Here is an 18,610-nt window from a genome sequence, read left to right on the forward strand (position 1 = left end):
AAATTACATTACGAATAAGCAGACATGAAACATTCTCTGCATGTCATGAGATGTCTAAGATTAATACAGAAAACCATTAACTGTAATGCAAATAGTATTTGCAGAGATAATTTTACTCACACAGAAATGATCAAGAAATATTGCAAATATTAGCCACAGAATTTTGTACTGATGGTTAGGTTTTATTCAGGAAGAAAATGTTTAAAAAATAAATAAAAAGATTTTAATATTTAGTTTAATACAATAAGTTTTACTTCCTCCCAATTTAAATATTTAATGCATATTTTATCACAAATTTACTATTGTGCATTTTTGTGCTTAGCTTTCATGCAATGCATTAGAAATAAAAACAATATTTCCTTATTCTTGTAAATCAGAAGTAAAACATTTTAATTGGATTGTTCATACCTGAAATAAGTGAATTTTTAGGCTTACGTCCATTGCAGAAACAGCATAACTCTTATAAAATTACTTAAGTAATTAATTAGGGAGGTGTTGATTAAGGAGCATTATTCAAGGATACAGCAATCATTAAACCTTTAATTTCGAGTGCAATTCCTGCTGTCCTGTGATTGCAAAATTTTTTGCTCCTAAATTCTGCAGCCTGTTATGGTTGCACTAGGACTAGCTCCTTGAGTGAACAGAGATCATTTCAAATCATTATTTATTAAATTAGAAATTAGAATTCATTAGTTAGACTTCATAAATTAGAATCAAATTTATTTATTAAATTAGAAATTACCTTTATTAAAATTTTAATGATTTTTTAAGAAAAAGAAGTTCCTGACAGATGAAAGCTAAATTTGCTATTCAATGGCGAAATTTAAGTTACATTTTAATCATTTGTACCTTTATTAGTCCAGAATTAGAAATCTCTATTGATGATTTATCAATGTCTTGAATATAAAATATAATAAGATGTAAATAAATTTGTACTTTCCAAAGGTATAAAAATAACATAAAACAGACAAATAAATGATGATCTTATCACATTAACATTAGAAAGGGCCTTAGTGAAATCTTTCTAAAAATTTTCAAAAACTACATTACATTATGTTTTACATACTTATAACTAGTTTTGCAATGTGGAATTGGGATAAAGCTGGTTTAAAAAGTACTGCTTTGTCCCAAACCACCGATCACATTCCTATAGATCACCAGTGAAACAAAAGCCTACATTTTAACTCTTTGAAAACTGAAGCTTTTGCTAACCAGTACGCTTAAAATACTGAAGCGCCTAAAACACCTTTCGACATTCACAGCAATTTTCTCTCCTACCTATCCATTAATACACAAAGAGGTGTGAAGATTTAAAATGACATCCTTTCTACTTCCTAACAAATGAAGATAAGAATAAATCCCTTTAAGACAAGCTGTCTGCAATAAACTGATGCAATGCATTTGCGGAAACTGCACCTGCCACAGCATACCTTAGGGAGAGGGAATAAATGGACATTGGAATTTCGGTCGTTTTGGGTAGTTGTTTGATTGAAGAGGCATCTGGAGTGTTTTGGTCTTAAAAGAGTTAAGGTTGTGCAGCAAATTTAAATAAATTTTAAAATTAAATCAAAGGCTTCTTGCATTCCTCAAGGTTAATCACCAGTGTCTAACAAATTGACACTCTCTCACAATATGACATAACGCAGCAAATTTAGACTACTTTCTAAACTAAAATTTAACCAAAGCATCCAAATGACTCAGAGCTCATGGGCACCACAAGTTTCATAGTCTGTGGTAGTCAAGTCACCAGTATAGGCACATGCAACAATTTTAAAGATACTTTTATATTAAAATTTAAGTAGACAAGTGTTGATTAAAATTGTTGGTCACTGACAACTTGGTTTATTGTCAAGAATGATCAACCTATATTTCAATGACGTGAGCAATGCAAGGAACTTAAAATGATTTTTAAATTAAAAATTCTAAACAAAAGCACACTGGCACTAATCAAAGCTGTTGGTCACTACTCACCATTAGGTTAAAGTCACTTGCAGTTAACCTATTCATAACAAGTATGGTGCAGTGTATTACATTTTGAGAAATTCTTTTTTAAGCAAAATTTAAATGAAGGGCAATTACCACCTGCAAAGCAATTGGTCACTAATAAACTATTAATACTGGTAGTTAAACTATGGATCACTGGTATGGGGAAAAGCGATAAACTTAGATAGATTGTTGAAATCAAACTATGAAACCTATGGTCAACTATCACAGCCAATAGTCACTTATTTATTGTTGCTGTGGCAATCTCTGCTTAAAGCAAGTGCATAATAAATATATCAAAATCTAGAATGCACTAATGTGTTGACAGATTTGTGGTTATACTGGGGCAGAGCCAAAAGTGCTCTTCAGTAAACTGCGAAGTAATTCTACATAAGGAACTTGATAAAAATTATGAAAATATGCAAGTCCATATAGCAAGGGATAGAAGAGCAGGTGGTCATCTACCCAAATATTAATCTCTTCTAAAGACTTTTGAGAAACATGAAAACAGTGAATTTGAATAAAAATGAATAAATAAGCAGTCAGCGAAGCGATTTTTATTTGTTAAAGATGCTTTTGGTGTCAAACACTTCCTAGTATTAAAAAAATCATTGTTTACCTGTTTTAACTAATTTTAGATCTATCAGAAATGCACTGTTATTTATCTATTTTGTTCTATATCTGCAACACAAAAAACATTATCACTGAAATTTCTAATTATGTACTAATAAAGCTATTATGATAAAAATGTAGCTTTAAAACACACACAAACAGCAAAAGTATTTTTCACTTGACAAAATCATCAGATGTATAAGAAAATCATTAAAATAATATGATGAATAAAATAATATGATTACAGATGATTTCTAACTTTAGCCAGTTTCTCTATAACAAACCAAGAAATGCCTAACTAAAGCAAAGCCCAAAATAATGATAAAATGTATATGCTGAGCTTTGGTTGCATCAACTGTCTAGAAGTGACCACACTTCATGCTTTAACTTCCACACATATACAGATTTTTTAAAAAGATTTTATAGTGAACATTTTTGCACACACCTACCTTAGGGCAAGTAATATTAAATTTTCTTGCATGTTAGTCATCTTCAAAAGTTTAAAATGTTATGTTATTAATCACAAATCCTTCAAGAAACATATGCCACGTATTATCATAACTAAAAAAAATGCAGTAAAGAAATTAATCCTCACCTAAACATATATTGGAGATTTCAAATACAATCAATCTGACACAATTTGTTTTTTAAGAAAATGCACATTTAAGACTAATACAAAGATTCAAAACAAATATAAATCCAAACTAAGGCTATGCACAAAAATGATTTAATTTTTAAAACTATTATGTATGAAACACTTAATAACCCAAACCAGTTATGAGTAAATATTTATTACCTCTAGGCATATGAGCATGATATAATGAATTGCCTTCAAGTTGAGACTGGAAAGCAGAACTAAAAAATCCATCTCCAGAACCACTAAAAATACAAATATTTAACTCATTTTAACTACGCAGTTTGCAGAAGTATAAATAATCTACTATAGAAAATTCATTTCATTTTAACAAAGTGAATTGGTTTCACTACAAAGAAAGAATCAATTTTTCATTCAGAAAGAAGAATTAATTTAATTTTTAATTAATTAACCCAGTATTAGCATTAAAATATTCTGTATTTTTATTTTAAATATTATAAAGCATAGAAATACTTTAATAGCTTCCCCGCAATGTTCTTGAAGACAGGCCATGCTATATATACCATGCCTATATGCATAGTAGGAGAGTATCTTGAATTCGGGAGAGTACGTTGAGTTCAGTAGTAGCAACTTGAGTTCAGAGATTAGCTCAATTGCTGTATTTTAGTGCTTTGCTGTGAAGTTTTCCTCATCATTATATAGCCTGATAGTCTAAAAGCTGTGTTGCTGATTGTTTCAGCATGTTTGTCACAGTTTTTTGAAGACTGTAACATGTCTTTGAAACTGTCCTGTGTAATACTGAAGAACAAATTGCACTTTGATTCTTCAGCAAGTGTTGTCATCAATGACTCCAAATCCATGAACCCGTAAAACGCAACAATAATAATACCAGACCAAAATCTTAATCCCATTTAATATCTAAAAATGCTTGATGTAAATCAATTGATCAGTAAATAATCATTGTTCAATTTTAAGTAATTTTTCAAGTATCTCATAAAATGATTTCTAATTTACTAATGAGCATTTGTTCCAATTCTCAGTCTGCGATTAATAAAACAGCACAATAACTCTTGCTGATAACAAAAGACAAAAAATATAAATATATCACATGGTTTTTTACTTAAATATTTTGTAATGAAAACTTAACATCTTATTTCAATATTAGCATAATCATCATTAATTTTAATTTCATTTTAGGGTGAGGTAGATATTAGTATGTATATCCATGTATCTTTATATTTACACATAATACATACATTGGTATTCTTGCAACACATGCTCTGTTGACCTATTGCCTGTGAACCATAATGAAAGCCAAAAAACTGATAACATTACTGTACTAAGGACCTATCACAATTCTCCATTATCCCTGTACTTAAAAGCAGTTCAAGTAATCCCATTTGGAATTATCAGTTACCAACTGAAAAAGTCCTCTTTTATACTTGTCAACCATCATCACTGTACCACTAATAATCAGGTATAAAACAACACTGAGAGCACTCCCTATTTTTCATTCATATAAACATTGTCCTGATTCAGCATGGTTAGACTTTTGTCTCCATTGCTGACACATCACCTCCATAATTCAGAACAGTGATAGGGCAGCACCATGGGTGCTGTTTCCCTCATATCCAATAGAATTATTTGTTTAAGATGAATCTATGCACATTCTATTGTCTGAATGTTGGCACCATAGAAGGATCAACAAATTTCATCTGATGATTTATTATCAAGAGGGTGTATCATATCATTCATATTCATAACTAAAGGCAAATACAAGACAGGTACCTGTTGTTACAGGTACAATCCCACAGATCACCAGTTGCAAGAATACAAATACATACATATACATACACACAGTCAATGCTTGCTTATAATTACCATTCATTACAGCAAATATTCCACTCCAACAACCAGTACAAAACCCAGTTGATGAGAATATATTAAATTCATTTTTGCTATAGCAATCACTCATTAAAAATGCCTGCTTTCCATGCGATTCCAGCAACAAATCATTATAATGAGCATCAACTGTATATATCTAAAAAACTTTATATGTATATGTACTACAATTAATTTTCACTTTGAATATTACAACATCATAAATTTGCCCTAGACCTTTTTCCTCAGATAGGATAACCATAATAACTAGGATAAATTGGTTCTATTTCAATAATGCAGTTTAAATAAAATTTCTACTTTCTAAATTTCAATGCTTAGGAAATTTAAAAAACTATACTTGTCTGTGGTCTTAATATTTTTGTAAAGTGAAAAATAATGGGCCAAATCTAGACATGATCTATGATTATACAATGAAAATACTCTGTTATTTCATTAATAAAGAACACAGTATGACATGTAATAGAAAAACAGGAAATTTTTTCAAAATATTACATTCTGAGGTAGCCAGCAACTGTTTTATAGTTTGATATACTTTTCTTCAATACCTTCATTTTCCCTTTCCTATTAGATAATTTTTAAGGTCTTCTATTAGATTACAGTATCATTTTTAGAGCAATTTTTATTTAGTATATGGCTGAATTAGATTATTTTAGCACAAGGTTTACACCCTTGGCAACTATGTTTTCATGGAGACCTGGCTTTCATGTATATTATAAATATGGAAATTAAGCAAAATTTATGCAATTAATCCATTCAATATCCAGGAAGAGAGAGAGAATCTCAAGACACAGCGTAAGCAGAAACACCGTGAATAATATTATGTTTGAAATGATCAGAATTTAAAGCAGATAATCAGGATAACGCTTGGAGTCTGCAGTTATCAAGTTAAATAATTTCCAAACTACTGATAAGTTTATGATAGAATAGTAAAGCTTGCTTTCATACAGCAAGAAGTATAAATCTGAGCAATTGCTTCAGTTACTCAGTTCGATTATTGATATGAACCAATTTTGGACAAGAAAGACTTTGTAAAACATCAAAACTGCTTTTAGCACATAATATTCAACATTGTGACTTTGAAGATTTCCATGCTGTGATGGTATATAATTCTGTTTGGTTTACGTCCACGGTTGGAAGCCATTACAGCAGTGCACTTACTCACTCAGGAAGAGAACCTAAAGCAAATATCACTTATTAGCAGCTATTAGTGGATAAATTCAACCATGAAAAATATTGATACTATTTCAGCATTGGTTTAATATGATTCACCAAAAAATTATCTTTCACCAAACCACATTAAAATTAAGATTACCATAGTATGCAAAAAATTTTGAGGATAATCAAAACAACAGCTTCAGATATTGAGCCAATGCAGTCACTGCAGCATCACTCATGTAGTATATATAACCTTTGGAATGATGGATGCTCAGATGCTGCTATTATAGCTAAAATTGAAACTCACACAGATTACATATTAATTCACACATTGATAAGCTTAGTTAACCTTTGAGGTTGTAGGCTTTTGAATAAAAATACATTAAATATGCATCTCAATTTTAGTTTCCATATTAGATAAAAACATTTATAAATTATAATGAAGATGCCAGTCATAAATCTTTACTCTATTTTGGGAATATCCCTTGTGAAAAAAGCAGTGGTAGTGAGAATGAAATTTACTTTTCTGAGGCTAAAAATAGAACCTAACAAAATGCACTTGTTATATTGTTTATTAATGTTAATTTCATATTTTTTATACCATCACGTTCCAATTCTGTTTTGGAATATTAGATGAAAACAGTAATGACAGTGAGAATAAAATTTTCTCTCTGATGTCAGAAATAAAACTGATGATGATGCAATTTCATATTTTGTTTAACTTATTTTATAACTTGACCGCTCGGTGGCGAAGTGATTAGTGTGTTGTGCAGTTATACCACTGGTTCGATCCCTGGGGTGAGCAAAGTTGACTCAGCCTTTTATACATTAAGTGGGTTGATTAAATGAGTATCAAGTTCGCTTGGGGACTAAGCACCTGGGCGTCCTGGGACAAGTTGATCACAAGCCCAGGGCATATGCTGATGCACTCTGGGGCCCAAAGGTCAAGAAAGCACAAAAAGGGCACTGCAGGCTGTGCCTACTAGGGCTGTTGCACCACTGAGTTTATTTTATAACTTAATATCTATTTTTTTACATTAATCATTTTTATGTATGATAAAACTGTCAAATACAGAAAATAATAAGAGAAAATCGTCTATAAGCAATAATACAGAGCATAGCACATTATCTTCAGAAGGAAAGCAGACATATCCAAAACAGTACATTCAAAATAAATTATAAGTATTTGAAAATTTTAGTAGAATTTTTCATATATAAATAAAACACAGCCTGAATGTTAACTTTGCTGCAAATTTTCTTTCTATTCACTCTTACCCCTCCCCCTTTTTTTTTTACAAATTATTTTTATCAGTTGAAAACTTTCATTACTTTTTCCTTTTTGTTCCATTCAAACTTGTTATGTTAGATTAATTAAATAAGGCAAAGCATAAAAGAGCTATCTGCTTAAAAGAAGGGATGCCTTCAAGGAAGGCTTTTAAGAAAAACTTGCCTATATTCATGTTAGAAATACAAAGAACCACAGAAACCAATCAAGCAGAGCTTGTTTGCCTGGGATCGAACCCCGATTGAATTTTCAGTATTCAGCAGTCTTAACCATTTGGCCCCTGGTGAGGCCTTGATTCAAAGCTATTAATTAAACATTTCAGCAATATAGACAGTGGCTATACTTATAAATTTATTATATTTATAGACAATTCAGATCTTATTAATGATATATTAGACAAGAAATACATTCTGATTAAGTAACAAACCTTTTATACAGAGTCTTCAAATGAATATAGAAAAATGTTATATACAGAACAGCAGGAATCAAAATAAGGCAAAGTACACGTGCAGCAAAATGTTTTAAAACTTGTACCTGAAAAACAATTTTTTTTTAAATAATTAATTCTGCTATACAAATGTTAAAAACAAGCCAATTATTTAAATCTTAAAAAACATACATATAAAAAACAATGTTTTTATGAATAAATTTCACATTAGAACTGCAAGCAAGTCTGATGAAAACAAAGCTCAAATCATCCTTTCATTCAATGCATATTAAATTATCAGAAGTATCTGAATATCCCAGGAGGTAGTGGGTTCTTTCACTTACATCTTAACATGAACTCATATAGGTATAAAAAAAGAAAAGCAGGTTCACAATTGTTACTAAAAAGTGAAAAATGCAAAGTGGGAGAAATATTTTAGCTAATAAATTTAAACATATTGTTTAAAAATATACCATACTAAGTTGAATACAATATGAAATACAATACACACTTAACTAACCGGAAATCTCAAATAACTGGAATATTTCCAAGTTTTAGAATTGTTTTACGTAAAATTAAGCAAACAAAAGATTAATAAATCTGTTATAAAGCATGATTAGGACTACAATTCAAATCAAACAAAAACTGTTGCCAAATGGTGTGATTTAAAGCCAATTATAGAAAAGCATGATGTAATGCTTTGGCTTTATGTACTTTATGTAAACCAGAATAACACTCGATAAGTCAGTTTGATATTTCTGAAAAACAATAGAAGTTAACTGCGGTTTATATTTTCCAATCACATTTTGATTAAAAAAAAAAAAAAAAATTGGGGTATGAACAATTAAAGTTTTTCATATGCCAACTCCATACGTTGTGTATATATTTTAACTAAAGAAACAGTGATCTTTCTTTCAAACTTCTACTAGAAGACTGCTGCAAGTTTGGCGAGATCTTCACAAATTTTCGTGGTTCCTGGAATTCTGTAATCGAATATGTTCACTTGGGCGTTTATGTCTGGGAATGCCTCTTTTCTTTTGAAATCTTAAACAATTTATATGTAAGTTTTTTATATTTAAGCTGATAATAAATAAATGACTTTTCTTATAAATTTAGAACAGAATCCCCCCTTATTCATCTGGCTTTCACTAATATGAATTGCATTTTTTAACACGCTCAATATCCGAAATTCCGCATTTCCCAAGCTTTTACTGTATTTATGTGAAAAAAGCCAACAGTATAGGGGTAATTTATGTAAAATTAATTCACACATGCATGAGTGAAAACCACCAATATTATAGAGGTAATTACAATTTTTGACCCTCTACATATACTTTATTTTTGGCGTATAATTCATCTAAAAATGCAGTTTTTTTTTTTTTTTTTCAAATTTATAGTAGAAGAATAGACAATTTTTGAACAGTTTACCAAAATTTATTGAGCTGAAAAGTAGTAAAGGGAGAAGCAGTTGTCATTACAGCAAAAGGTAGACCAGGATAATATTCAATTTATATTTATTTTGCACGATTTACCAATACCTTAAAGTCACAGATGTATTTAAAATGATCATGGTGCATTTTAAGAGGAGGGGGGGAATGGAGGTGAATATTTGATGAGAATTTATTTCTTTTTTATTAGAAACAAACTACCTAATTAATACAATATTTTATTATGGTTAAGAAAGAAAAGTTAGAAAAAAATTAATGATACATTACAGCATATCATATTTGGTTTCAAGCATACTAGGAATCAGTATAAAGGGTGCAGGTCAAAACTGAAAATTGCTCAACCAGATGTAGCTATTAATAGTAATTCAGTATATATATGCGGTAATTACTTGAGTGCTTTATTTAGTACTTAAATACTTTAGTTAGTACATATGGTAAGTAAGCTTCTTCTTCTCATTTTATAATTTAATTTATTAAAGTACCCAATTATAAGACCCTATCAAATTTTAGAATAAAACTGTAACAAAAAAGGGGGTTATTTTGGAAGAAATGTAACAATGTGACAACATGTAACAATATTGTCAATGAAGTCAAAGAAAATACTAGTTTTGATAAAATACAAACCTTTGTTAAAATACAATACAAAACTTACATTTCATCCTTGATTTATAAAAATATATCTTTTCAGTTTTAACATTAGTACTTAAAAATTCAACTGAAATTAGTAAGATATTAAAAGAATTTATTTTTCCTTTATTTAATTATTTTATACTGCTTCATTATTCATACTCTATATAAAAAATCACTAACTCGTTGCTGATTAGATGATTGAACAAAAATTGTGCACTTGTCTATCTTTGCAGCTCATAGGCACTTTTCTGTTCATAAACAATAATAATAAAAAAGAATAATTTATAAGACATGAAATTTTATGAGTAAAAACAAAAATATATGTAGCTAGTATTTAAATTCTTACAGCAAAATGCCCTGATCAGTGAAGTGACTGTTCAATATAAAGAATATAAATCTATGTGCTTTGAAACATGTGTTGTAACTGCATGCATGAGTTAGCTATTATTCCATGTATAACTGAAAATATACAAAACCATGCCAGTTCTCAAAGCTGAAACCAGGGGTACAAATAATCAGAAAGTACCCATATTTTTTAATTCTACATTCTATATTTAAAACACAAGAATGATAAATTATTCCTCACAATCAAATATCTTTCAATCCTCTCCCAATGTTAGATAAAAGTACAAGTAACTATAAATATTTACAAAATAAAGACAAAACTCTACACTTACTATAGGAATATTCAAGTTTCCCCAGATAATCCATAGATCTGTCAAAGTATGAATTCCCACAAGAAGAACAACAAAAAGGCCAACAAATTTCACACTTCAAACAGAAAACAGTCATTTTAAAATTTGTATTTAAAAGAACCATTCATTAACAACAAAAGAATAAGATTTACAATTTTACGGTGCATCTCACCTGATTGAACAAGCCATGAATATTCCTGTCCACGATAGCCAAAACCACCACATAACACTAAAAGGCCTAAAAACAAAATTTGGTAATTTATTACTAAAAATATCTTTACATTTAAGATATCAAATGTTTGTAAACACACACATATATATATTTTTAACTTTTATTAAGTTAAAAAAAACACATATTTTTTAAATACATTCTTAAAATATTCCTGATTTTTTTTTTCCCTTTAAATTTCATGCATATTTTCTACACATTTTTCAAATGGGATACAACTTTTTTTTTTTCTTCCAAGTCCTCCAAACAGCAGAATGTAATACAGTAAAACGTCGTTAATTCGGACACCCATAATCCGAACCTCAAAGCTAAAAACTTTCTGTGCATGCGCTGCATTGACACATGCACATAGGCATTTACGCTTGTGCGTAAGACCTTTACGACTGTGCATATGCGTGTGCGCAAGTGCAGAATACGTTTTCGCGTGCGTGTTTAATGTATAACAGACGGTATAAGCTAAAATTATCTAATTATCTATTTCAGTTAATGTTGATGATTGCGTTGTTCCTTAATCTTCGAATTGGATCCGGCTTTATTATTTTTTGCAGACTGTAAGAGCAATTTTATGAAAGTAAACTTGAACTTTCGATTATGTCAAATAGAATTTCCGATGCTGGAGCTCCTCCCAAAGGATCTACAAAACGAAAGTATGTTTCGATGTCCATCAAACAAAAAGTGGAATTGCTGCAAAAAATGGATAAAGACATGAAGAAGGTGACAGAGAGGTTAGTGAAACGAAAAAATTTCGATTGACAAGTTAGTCGGTATTCTCGACACAGCAATTATGGGAGTTGAACAGCGGAACTTTGTAACTGAACAAGAAAGTATGTCTGTTTATAGAATTAAAGAGAAAGTATTATCACATAAAACGAAGCAACTTAAACAACTTACATTAAAAGAAATGTTTAATAAAGTAAACAAATAAATATTAAGCTTTTTTTTTTTTTTTTTTTTTTGTAAATTTTGATACCCTTTAAATCATAATTGGTCTTTGTTTCATACATTACGGTTTCATATTTTTAATTTTAGAATTTCTGCATGGCATCTTACGAGATTTAAATTGATGATCTATAATCAGGAAAAATAGATAATCCGGAATCGCCGAAGTCTCGACGAGTCCGGATTAACGACTTTTGACTGTAGATAAATGTGCATCTTCAACTATTACAAAATCAGAATGAAACCTTTCGTCAGTTAAAGACTAGGGACCAAGGAAAAAATATGACATTATAGACATGAAACAGACATTAAAATTGTAGATAAATTATATTAAAATTGCAGATAATTTTTTAACCAAACATAAAACAAATGGTAATAAAAGTAAAGCTATTAAAACACTTAAATTTTATTAATAGAATAAATAATTTTTCTTCCTCTTTATATAAAATAAATAAAAAAATGAAAAGTAATAAAAACATAAATGTGTTTTAATAAGTATTCACTTAAAATGATAAAAATTACTCTGTATTGCTTTCCATAAAATAATATAAATAAACACAAATTACCTGTTATGATGAGACTTTATCTTCACCATGCCCAAAACTGATCCAATTATAAAAAACATCAAAATTGGATCAAGCAGAATGTACTGTGAGAGAGTTATCATTCCAACATCTAGAAACAAATAATACAGATTTTCGCTTTTTATAGCTTTATTTATTACATCTGCAATTTCAACAACTGATTGTTTGATCTTAATTAATGCAAAGCACATCTGCCAAAATAGAAAGGCCTTTGTGAACTTTTTTAAAGAAACAGATCACACTGAAATTACGAATGGAAGGGGGGAAAAAAAAAAAAAAAAAAAAAAAACTAAGAATGTTTCATGCAATCAGTATATTCACAGGAAAAAGAACCCAGGACAAACTATCGGTGATATGCAGCTTCATGCAACTTCAGTGGAAATAAGTTTGAACTAAAAATATAGAAACATATATATTGTATTATACATAGCAGCATTGGTTCACATTTAGTTTGTAGGTTCCTAAGAAGGAACATAGTAACATTTTAATTTTAGTACATTAAAAAAAAAAAACAATTTTTTTATTGTCATATATATCCCCTATGGAAAACCTCATCTCTTTTTTTTTTCCCTTAACAGAATTAGAATTTAGCTTACATAGCACATAAATATATTTCAGATCTAGCACTGAAAGTGAAATGTAAGCTATCTGACCACATTACATTGCAAAAGCATTAGGTAATGAGATAGACTATAAGGCATCTAATATTCAATGTGGATCCAGTATTACACATACACAAGATCTACGTATTCTCAGTAAGTACAGAAATAACGAAATAATATTCATTAATGCTTTGAGTAGCATAACCACCTCTATTTGATCATAAGTTTTCTTGTAAATATATATTAGATTATAATTTAAATGATTTTATCTTCTTACTTTCTTTAATGAAATAAATATTATTTTAATGAATAGAAGCTTTTGAAAACAGAGACTAAAATTATAAAAATTTAGCTAATAGAAGCTATTTGAATACTATTCTTCATGCATAAATCCTAAAAGCCGTATCACTCAGACGGTTTAAAAGTACAGTCGCAATTTTTTTATCCAAATACCTAATTATTTGTACAAATAACAACCAAGTCGTCATGCTACATCTACCCACTAATAAACAGACAATTTTAAAGCAAAAAATTTTACTTCAGCACATCTAAAACCCTAAAAGTTAACATCATAATATTAATATGATGGTAATTATTTAACCAATTATAAATGAATTTCATTTAAAGACAGACAAATTAAATTTAACATTCACTAGCCTCCAACAAAAGTTGATTTATAAAACTATATTTAGTAATGTGAGGTGAAATACTTTAGTTAAAAATTATTAAAAAAAATTGTTTGCCACTTTTTTTTAATTTCAAAATAATTTAAACAACATTCCCACAAATCATTAAGAAGAATCTATCTAAATGCATCTTAGCATAATAATATAGAAATAAAATTTAAAGATGCTAATTTTATTAAATGATCAAAATGGTGGTGAAAAATAAGAATGAATCAGTAAGTTAAAAAAAAAAAAAAAAAAAACCCAATAATTTTCAGATCTTTTTAAAATCAATTTTCTTTCATTCTTTTATACTTTAGATATATAGGTACTCTTTTGTTATCGGGACCAGATTTAGAAATGAATGTATGTATGCATGTATGTAAAAGATGTATGTATTTATGTACATTATGTGTGAGTAACACACATAGACCCATATACACACATACAGACAGACATGCATACATATGTACATTTCTGAATTCGGTCCTGATAACAGAAGAGTACCAATATATATTTCCCCTCTTTCTTAATGTCATCTCTATTCAGTGTACAAAAATAATGAGCTCTGAAATGTGATAAGTCAATTACTTTAAGTGTTCACATTCAGCAATAGATTACATCAATTAAAATTGCATTATGGACTAAAACTGTTATTTGACATGTTACTAAGTTCCAAAACCAGAAGCAAAATTTCTAACGAAATATTAAAATGCCAGTTTTAGTAGTTTCAGTAGATTATGCATGTATTCTAACATATTAGTCAGCAATAAAATAGTGAACACAACATTGTAAATAAATAATATTGCATTTTCAGAAAACCTATTCATAATGAAAATCAAGCTTCAAAACAACATAATAAACATTAACATAATATTAAGCATAATGTTAAAACAAAATACAGTACAAAGTTTGTAATCCGGACTCGCCGGGACTTTGGGAATGCCGGATTAGGGTTTTTTCCAGATTATAGATCATCAATTTAAATCTGGTAAGACGGCATGCAGAAATTATACAATTAAAAATATGAAACCGTAATTTATGAAATAAAGAGCAATTATGATCTAAAGAGTATCAAATTTTACAAAAAAAAAAAAAAAAAGCTTAATATTTATTTGTTTACTTTATTAAACATTTCTTTCAATGTAAGTTGTTTAAGTTGCTTCGTTTTTTGTGCTAATACTTTCTCTTTAATTCTATAAACAGACATAATTTCTTGTTCAGTTGCAAAGTTCCACTGTTCAAGCCCTGTAATTGCTGTGTCGAGAATACCGATTAACTTGTCAATCAAATTTTTTTCATTTTCAATAATCTCTCTGTCACTTTCTTCACTATCAGAAGCGCGCATCGGTAAACGCTTTATGCGAATGCGTAGTGGACACGCACATTAAACGCACATGCGTAAACGCTTTACATGCATGCATAAGTTTGTGGCTTTGAGGTCCGGATTATAGATCATTCCAGATAATGGACGTACGGATTACGGACTTTGTACTGTATATACTTTTATCACATTTCAGAAAACTGACATATATATATAACTGATGTACTAGACATGATGAGAGGTGATATAGCTGTGCAGCAGTTAGTTAGAAATAATTTCAAAGCATACATGTTAAGTATTTTACATCAGAAGACTTACAAGCAGAAAACATTAGAGATAGTCGAATCCTTCTCTGGTATTTAACCAAAGACGGATTCAACAATGAAGTTTTTCCAAACCCCTCTGAAACAATAGTGCAACAAAATCTCAATCTATTTAGAGTTATATGCTTTACTGCTTGACATTTTCCAAAAGGAAATTGAATCATTTTAAAAAGTGGATTAATAAACAAGAGATATAAAAATCATTTTAACAGATTACTATTTGTAAGGAAAGCTGAATATTTTTTGATGAATTATTGACTGCTTGCTAGATGCCAGATAAGTAGTATTTTCGCAGTAGTGTTTTCATCAAAGGAGACCAAACATGAAGAAAATATACGGTTTGATCATGAACTCAAAAAAAAAAAAAAAAAAAAAAAAAAAAAGAACAGTTAGTGCATAATATGTGCAGGTTAAATTATTAAAGTCTGTGTGGATTAAAAGAGAATATGTCATAATAACTAATTTAATTTGGTAGATTTCTTAATAAATAAATAATTAATTTAAAAGGTCTGTCCTAAAACGACACAAGGATCATAAAAAGTTTATTTCTCAGTTTGTAAATATTTAAACATCAGGAAATAACAAAATATTACTCTTCAGAATGTTTCAAAGATGGACTTATCTTTTGAATACTTTGTCTTCTTCTTTAAGTTGAATTATCAAGCAAGTTGTCAGTTATCAAGCACCTCTGCTAAATAGTATTTTGTGCCAAATAGCACCAAACCCAATGCTTCCTATCTCTATTTGTTTGGGTTGCCTACTTTGTTCATAAAGTCTGACAGCCCCTTAATAGAGCTCAGGTGTAACTCTTTAGTACTGAGAATACCTAAAGTAGTCAGGAGAGTTACGGCAAGTTCATCACACTCATATATAATATGGCATGATGTTTCCTCGTTCTCTCTCTCTCTTTTTTTTTTTTTTGAGGAAGGGAAATATAAAATCCCTGGATAGATGATCTAGATTACATAAATGTGACATAAACATGTGATCAGCCATGTTAACTTAAAGTAGCTTAATAGTTTGTTGTTTATATTTGCTCCATAACAGTCTCTCCAGACAAGAGATTCATTTTACTAAACCCTTCTCCATCAGTGAAACTCAGATGTTTCATTTCAAATTGTCGACCAATTAAGATAGTTCGTTGGCTATGCAGAGGGCTCTTTTAGGAAATATCAATATTCATTTTCCTTTTTTTATGAAGATATTTTTATATTATGTATATGATAAATAATAAGATGATTTTAGGAGCCTTAAGAGCCGCTCTCACTGGGGTTTATCCAAGTTAACGGACACAGCTGATGTAGCTGACTCATCCCCAAAACCAGTTTTTCCCCATAGTGCAGCAAGTTGAAAACTCTGAACTAAAGGCATAGTCGACACATGGAACTGATTACGTTAGCTCAGATAAACTCCAGTGGGAATGGCCCTTAAGGCTTAAAAGACAAGCCTCACTTTGAATTCTTTTATAAATCTGAATATTTTCATTCATATAAACCTAAATATGACATTAAATGTTAGAGTATTATTTGTATAGCAATGATAGAAGCAGATGAAAACCAGCTAGTCCATCACCTCATACAGATAATGCCCTTTAAACTTGTCTTATTCAGATGAAAATCCATTTGTACTCAAAGGGCACATTTTATTAGCAAAAGAAAAATTACATTTAAGTCTTAGATAAAAATTAATTGGAAATTACTATTATTAAGAGTGTCACGGGATCAGACCAGCATTTCAAGCATGAATTATAAATACTAACATTTCTGATGTGGCAATTTCAGAATTATTTCATGGATTCATTTTTATCTGGTATCAGACAATAAAAGGAAAAGTTTAATTCCTTTTTGAGTGATCTCTTAACGAGTTATGGATCAGATATTCCAGATGTGCATAGAGAAGAATATGCTTATATGACAAATGCATATGTTATAAAAATGATTTACATAATAAAATCACAATATAAATCTTGAAACTTTTTGGTTGTTGTTCTTTTGCACATTATGCACCACATTCATTGAATTTACATAATTAAAGAAGTATTTGAAATGATTAATTTTATTGACATTGCCCAAGAATATTTTTCAAAATGACAAGCATACTACATCATAATATCACCAGAACAATATAATTGATAGAAGATGGGAAAATACAATAATAGCAATGTAATCTCTCAGTCTAAAATTAAGAAAAGTCTAGAAAAATTAAAATGACATACTAGATGGTACAGATTCAATGTTTTGTTAGATCAGACTGCTTCTTTCAAGTTCATTTGCACAGTCATTATACAGAATAATATTTTACCAAAATTTGATACAATCAGTAAAATGCTGAATGCTTCAAAATCTAATGTAAATAAATCCTTTAACATTTTGAATGAACTTGTTAAATTTCTAAGCCTGTATAAATCCGAACAAGCATCTCATTAATGTATTTGGGACGAAAAATTTTGAAACTAAATCTGCCATTCACTAATAAAATCACTAAGTTAAAAAATTTGAAAAAGTTTTTTTTTTTTTTTTTTAAATACATTTAATTTACCCCCCCCCCAAATTTATAAATTTTCCAATTTAGTGCAGTTTTATCTTATCAAAATTAAAATTTTAGTAAATGATAATAGGATATTTTTATTTTAATCTTTCCTCAGAACTGTATATCCATTTTTCAACCAATGAATATCATAAGTTTGTAAACCCTGAAAAACAGATGTAAAGTAGTCTTTACAAAATTGATGCAGCTTATGACTATCTAAGAATTCTTGAAATATTTTAATCACTTTTAATAATAATATTAAAATTTGTCATGGTGAAGTATTACAAGCTCATTACAGGGTATACCTGTAGATATTTTTTAAATAGCATAATTTATAATGAGCTTATGAGGTGTTTTCTCTCTCCTTCCAGCATGCCTTCATAGTGTAACGGTATCACACTTGGCACGTATTCGAGAGGTCCAGGTTCAAGTTTCGGTGAGGGCATTGCTCATTTTTCACATATCTTGCTTCAAAAATAAGCTATGACTCTACAGTGGCACTTGAACTAAAAGACGCTAATTCGTCACCAGCAAGATTTGCCGATTAGGACCTCACCTCCTTCAGGAAGGGGAGTATATGAGGTATTTTCTGCCTTCAATATAAATAAAGTCTTCCACTGCAGTGACAATGCTCTAGTGATTAATTATTTGATGCAAAAGCAACTTCCAATAAGGAAATATGC

At 29.6% G+C, this 18,610-nt stretch overlaps 1 protein-coding gene across 2 annotated transcripts in view; it reads right to left on the reverse strand.

Moving 5' to 3' along the window:
- Window positions 1-18,610, reverse strand: part of tw (Protein O-mannosyl-transferase 2) — a 68,997-nt gene that overhangs the window by 44,490 nt on the left and 5,897 nt on the right. For both annotated transcript variants that reach the window (XM_035357201.2, XM_035357202.2), the window contains exons 5-9: window positions 12,467-12,575; window positions 10,905-10,970; window positions 10,715-10,808; window positions 7,960-8,066; window positions 3,392-3,474 (exon numbers count right to left, since the gene is read on the reverse strand). In XM_035357201.2, the coding sequence (XP_035213092.1) occupies window positions 3,392-3,474; window positions 7,960-8,066; window positions 10,715-10,808; window positions 10,905-10,970; window positions 12,467-12,575 (459 nt within the window). The remainder of the gene's footprint in view (window positions 1-3,391; window positions 3,475-7,959; window positions 8,067-10,714; window positions 10,809-10,904; window positions 10,971-12,466; window positions 12,576-18,610) is intronic.

Source organism: Stegodyphus dumicola, chromosome 9, assembly GCF_044657685.1.
Source record: "Stegodyphus dumicola isolate Sdum_Otavi_A_Nest chromosome 9, ASM4465768v1".
In the NCBI taxonomy this organism is placed as follows: domain Eukaryota; kingdom Metazoa; phylum Arthropoda; class Arachnida; order Araneae; family Eresidae; genus Stegodyphus; species Stegodyphus dumicola.